The following is a 6,000-nucleotide window of genomic DNA, read 5'->3' as shown; positions in this document are numbered from 1 at the left end:
TTTCCATCACCACGTTCTGCTTGGAGACCCACGAGGCATTCAACTCGGTGGTGAACCGCACGGAGAACGTCACCGTGGGCAACGTGACCCGCCAGGAGGTGGTGTTTGAGGTGGTGACGGACACGTGGCTCACCTATGTGGAAGGCGTCTGCGTCATCTGGTTCACGCTGGAGTTCCTGGCCCGCATCGCCTTCTGCCCGGACAAAATGGACTTCATCAAGAGCTCCCTGAACCTCATTGACTTCATCGCCATCCTGCCCTTCTACCTGGAGGTGGGGCTGAGCGGCCTGTCGTCCAAGGCAGCCAAGGACGTCCTGGGCTTCCTCAGGGTGGTCCGTTTCGTGAGGATCCTGCGAATCTTTAAGCTCACCCGCCATTTCGTGGGGCTGAGGGTCCTGGGGCACACCTTGAGGGCTTCCACCAATGAGTTCCTGCTCCTGATCATCTTCCTGGCGCTGGGGGTCCTCATCTTCGCCACCATGATCTACTACGCCGAGCGGATCGGCGCCGACCCGGCGGACCTGACTGGCAGCGCCCACACCAACTTCAAGAACATTCCCATCGGGTTCTGGTGGGCCGTGGTCACCATGACGACGCTGGGCTACGGGGACATGTACCCCGTGACGTGGTCCGGGATGCTGGTGGGGGCGCTGTGTGCCCTGGCCGGGGTGTTGACCATCGCGATGCCCGTCCCGGTCATCGTCAACAATTTCGGCATGTATTACTCTCTAGCGATGGCCAAGCAGAAGCTCCCGAAAAAAAAGAACAAGCACATCCCTCGCCCCCCCCAGCCGGGATCCCCCAATTACTGCAAGCCTGACGCGGCCGCCCTCGGGACCTCGCCCCAGAGCATCCTGGGACAGCAGGGACTGGGGGGGGACTGTCCGCTAGCACAGGAGGAAATCATTGAGATCAACCGTGCAGGTGAGAGGGAGAAAGAGAGAGAGGAGGAGAGAGAGAGAGAGGAGAGAGAGAGAGAGAGAGAGAGAGAGAGAGAGAGAGAGAGAGAGAGAGAGAGAGAGAGAGAGAGAGAGAGAGAGAGAGAGAGAGAGAGAGAGAGAGAGAGAGAGAGAGAGAGAGAGACGCACTGTGCCAGGGTCACACGCATACATACATGTATTGTGTGTGTGTGTGTGTGTGTGTGTGTGTTTGTGTGTGAAGGATTTGATCTTATATATATATATATAAACCTTGTTTAAAAATTGTTTTGATATAAGCACAAAAGCCATGAAATGCCAAACCACTCATAACTGAGCTGCACCCAGGTGAGGCTCAGAGACAGTGTGCTGTACCCAGGTGAGGCTCAGAGACAGTGTGCTGTACCCAGGTGAGGCTCAGAGAGGGGCAGAGCAGCAGGGAGGGATGAGGGGAGCAGTGAAACAGGTCACATAATCAATTTCAAGACTGTCAAGGCCATCGACGGGCCAGTGATCCTGTTAATAAAGCTAATAAGAGGTGAGAGAATGGATTTTAAAGATGGTCAGCGCTCCTTTAAAGGGGTCAGTGATCCTGTTAATAAAGCTGATAAGAGGTGAGAGAATGGATTTTAAAGTTAGATAACCCTGATTTTGAATATCCTGTAAGTGTTTGCAGATTCAAGACCACAACAGAGCTTGGTGTTAAAGAACTACAGCTCCCAGCATGCCTTACCATGGCTGCAGGAGCTGAAGCATGCTGGTAGCTGTAGTCCTATAGCCAGGGCTGGACCGATTCTCTACACGATGTGTCGTAATAGAGGTCTGTATCGCTTGTGATAAGTGACCATAGCATAAAGAACTACAGCTCCCAGCATCCTCCACCATGGCCACAGGTGCAGAGGCATGCTGGGAGCCGTAGTCCTGTCACAGCCCCCCACCTTCTCTCTGCGTTTCAGACTCAAAGCAGAACGGAGATGCAGCAAATGCAGCCCTGGCTAACGAGGACTGTCCCACGATCGACCAGGCGCTGTCCCCGGAGGAGAAGTCCCCTATCACTCCCGCCGCGGGACGGGGAGGGGGCGGGACAGGGGAGCGCTATGCACACGACCGCGCCTGCTTCCTGCTCAGCACCGGGGAGTTCCGCACTCCGGACGGGAACATCCGAAAAGGTACGAGGGGAGAAACGGAGAAACTGAACAGGGACAATACAGATTCAATACAGACTGCTATAGACACTGACAGACAATACAGATTCAATACAGACTGCTATAGACACTGACAGACAATACAGATTCAATACAGACTGCTATAGACACTGACAGACAATACAGATTCAATACAGACTGCTATAGACACTGACACAGACAATACAGATTCAATACAGACTGCTATAGACACTGACACAGACAATACAGATTCAATACAGACTGCTATAGACACTGACACAGACAATACAGATTCAATACAGACTGCTATAGACACTGACACAGACAATACAGATTCAATACAGACTGCTATAGACACTGACACAGACAATACAGATTCAATACAGACTGCTATAGACACTGACACAGACAATACAGATTCAATACAGACTGCTATAGACACTGACACAGACAATACAGATTCAATACAGACTGCTATAGACACTGACACAGACAATACAGATTCAATACAGACTGCTATAGACACTGACAGACAATACAGATTCAATACAGACTGCTATAGACACTGACAGACAATACAGATTCAATACAGACTGCTATAGACACTGACAGACAATACAGATTCAATACAGACTGCTATAGACACTGACACAGACAATACAGATTCAATACAGACTGCTATAGACACTGACACAGACAATACAGATTCAATACAGACTGCTATAGACACTGACAGACAATACAGATTCAATACAGACTGCTATAGACACTGACACAGACAATACAGATTCAATACAGACTGCTATAGACACTGACACAGACAATACAGATTCAATACAGACTGCTATAGACACTGACACAGACAATACAGATTCAATACAGACTGCTATAGACACTGACACAGACATTACAGATTCAATACAGACTGCTATAGACACTGACACAGACAATACAGATTCAATACAGACTGCTATAGACACTGACACAGACAATACAGATTCAATACAGACTGCTATAGACACTGACAGACAATACAGATTCAATACAGACTGCTATAGACACTGACACAGACAATACAGATTCAATACAGACTGCTATAGACACTGACAGACAATACAGATTCAATACAGACTGCTATAGACACTGACAGACAATACAGATTCAATACAGACTGCTATAGACACTGACACAGACAATACAGATTCAATACAGACTGCTATAGACACTGACACAGACAATACAGATTCAATACAGACTGCTATAGACACTGACACAGACAATACAGATGAATACAGACTGCTATAGACACTGACACAGACAATACAGATTCAATACAGACTGCTATAGACACTGACACAGACAATACAGATTCAATACAGACTGCTATAGACACTGACAGACAATACAGATTCAATACAGACTGCTATAGACACTGACAGACAATACAGATTCAATACAGACTGCTATAGACACTGACACAGACAATACAGATTCAATACAGACTGCTATAGACACTGACAGACAATACAGATTCAATACAGACTGCTATAGACACTGACAGACAATACAGAGTGCTATACTGCAGTATCCTGTATGAAACTCTATGGGGAGAAACCTACAGTGGAATCTGATTAGAAATTCAGTTTCTTTGGAGGTGAAGCCTATACAGTTTAGCACAGCTAGGGGGTGCTAGCTTTTTTAATTAGTTTTTTTAATTGGAAATGGAGATCTTTGAGAATTGTAACAGAAAAAAAATAAACACAAAGACATCCACGCTTTTCAGATTTCAATTCTCAGTCCTATTAACAAAACGGTCTGGGTGAAGAACTACAGCTCCCATCATCCTTCACTGTTACTCCCGGAGCCGAGGCATGCTGGGAGCTGTAGTTTATATTCTGGTTCTAACCAAAGACTTTCAGTCCTGGTCATTTTAACAATTCTCAGTCCTTTTAACAAACCGGTCTGGGTGAAGAACTACAGCTCCCATCATCCTTCACTGTTACTCCCGGTGCCGAGGCATGCTGGGAGCTGTAGTTTGCATTCCAGTTATTTTGTCGTCTTCATTTGCAACACTATGCGAGACAGGTGGACGGAGGTACAGACAGACAGACCCCCCCCCCCCCCCCCCCAGAATCTAATCTTCTGAACAGCTGCTGTTTCATGAAAACTGGAGAAGCGCTTGCAAAGAGAGATGGGTGAAAAAAATCCCATCCTTATTATTAAACAAATCAAATTTGGGTGTTTTAAAAAAAAACTCGCATGGCAACAATCTCTAAGATAAATAAAAACGTCCCGTCCCGTCCCCCCCCTTGAATTTCTCTTGCAAATCATCCAGTGTTTTTTGAAGTGTCCGGGCCCCCCTCCTCTCTGTCTCTTCAGGTTCAGAGCTGTGCAGTGTTATAGCAGTAATGATTATGGTTCCAGTAGCAGTGTGGATCTCTGTAGTTCCTGTTGCCAATAGAAACCGTACATATTTCATCTCCTTCGCTCTCATTATTTAGTTTTTTAATTAAATAATGATTCATTCTTATGCCTCTGATTTTCATATTTTTGGTTTCCATTTTCATGACTGATTCATTGTCATCTCATCTCCTTACCTCTCACCTCCCTCTCTCCTCCTCCTGTCTCTCCCTCTCCCTCCCACACCCTCCCTCTCCTCTCTCCTCTCCTCTCTTTCCTCTCTCCTCTCTGCTCTCTCCTCTCCTCTCTCTCTCTCTCTCTCCTCTCTCCTCTCTCCTCTCCTCTCTCCTCTCCTCTCTCCTCTCTCTCTCTCTGCTCTCTCCTCTCTCCTCTCTCTCTCCTCTCTCCCTCTCTCTCTCCCCTCTCTCTCTCTCTCTCTCTCTCTCTCTCCTCTCTCTCTCTCTCCTCTCTCCTCTCTCCTCTCCTCTCCTCTCTCCTCTCTCTCTCCTCTCTCTCTCTGCTCTCTCCTCCCCTCTCCTCCTCTCCCCTCCTCTCTCCTCTCTCTCTCTCTCTCTCCTCTCCTCTCTCTCTCTCCTCTCCTCTCTCTCTCCTCTCCCTCCTCTCTCTCCTCTCTCTCCTCCCCTCTCTCCTCTCTCCTCTCCTCTCTCTCTCCCCCTCTCTCCTCTCCTCCTCTCCCATCTCCTCTCTCCTCTCTCCTCCTCTCTCCTCTCTCCTCCTCTCTCTCTCTCTCCTCTCTCTCTCTCTCTCTCTCTCTCTCTCTCTCTCTCTCTCCTCTCTCTCTCTCTCTCTCTCCTCTCTCCTCTCCTCTCTCTCCTCTCTCTCTCCTCTCCTCTCTCCTCTCTCCCTCCCCTCCCCTCCCCTTCCCTCAAAGGTGAGAATTCCTGCCCCGCACCCCCTTCTACTGAGGAATGGTTCAAACAAGATGGGGCCTTCCTGCATGATCTCAATGCAAACTCTGCTGCTTCCTGGATCAAGTCATAGGAAACTGAGGGAGGCCAAAAGACAAAAGAATTACAGGTAAAAAATGAAAAAATGAGAGGAGAGAGGAGAGGAGAGGAGAGAGAGAGAGAGAGAGAGAGAGAGAGAGGAGAGAGAGAGAGAGAGGAGAGAGGAGAGAGGGGAGAAGAGATGGGAGAGAAGGAGAGGAGAGAGGAAGAGATGGGAGAGAGGGGATAGAGAAGAGGAGAGAAGAGAGAGGGGAGGAGGAGCGAGAAGCGATGAGAGAGGAGAGTAGAGGAAAGGAGAGGAAACGCACACACACACACACACACACACACACACACAGGTCAGAAGCATCCTGTACTGAACTGTATTGAAGTGTATTGGAGTGTACTGAAGTGTATTGGACTGTATTGAAATTGGTCTGTTTCATTGGAACTGGGATATTGCAACAGTATTGGAATCTGTGCTGTTGGTTTACTGTGTGTGTTTCCCTGTGTTGTGCTGCGTTGTGTGTGTTCCTCTGTGTTGTTTGTGTTTCCCTGTGTTGTGCTGTG

The 6,000-nt window shown here is 48.0% G+C and overlaps 1 protein-coding gene across 6 annotated transcripts in view; it reads left to right on the top strand.

The window, feature by feature from the left end:
• LOC121305931 (potassium voltage-gated channel subfamily C member 1-like) overlaps window positions 1-6,000 on the top strand; it is a 37,192-nt gene that overhangs the window by 14,284 nt on the left and 16,908 nt on the right. For 3 of the 6 annotated variants that reach the window (XR_005948129.1, XM_041237609.1, XM_041237608.1), the window contains exons 2-4: window positions 1-924; window positions 1,874-2,086; window positions 5,376-5,521. The exon at window positions 1-924 is cut by the window's left edge and continues 34 nt beyond it. Coding sequence is in view for 5 of the 6 variants with exons in the window: in XM_041237609.1 (XP_041093543.1) it covers window positions 1-924; window positions 1,874-2,086; window positions 5,376-5,485 (1,247 nt within the window). In the remaining variant the exon portion in view is untranslated. The remainder of the gene's footprint in view (window positions 925-1,873; window positions 2,087-5,375; window positions 5,522-6,000) is intronic. The other 3 variants (XM_041237612.1, XM_041237610.1, XM_041237611.1) reach the window with 1 other exon arrangement.

The sequence above is a fragment of the Polyodon spathula genome, chromosome 45 (genome assembly GCF_017654505.1).
Source record: "Polyodon spathula isolate WHYD16114869_AA chromosome 45, ASM1765450v1, whole genome shotgun sequence".
NCBI lineage: Eukaryota > Metazoa > Chordata > Actinopteri > Acipenseriformes > Polyodontidae > Polyodon > Polyodon spathula.
The sequence above is the reverse complement of the archived record's forward strand: the minus strand, read 5'-3'. Positions and strand labels throughout refer to the sequence as shown.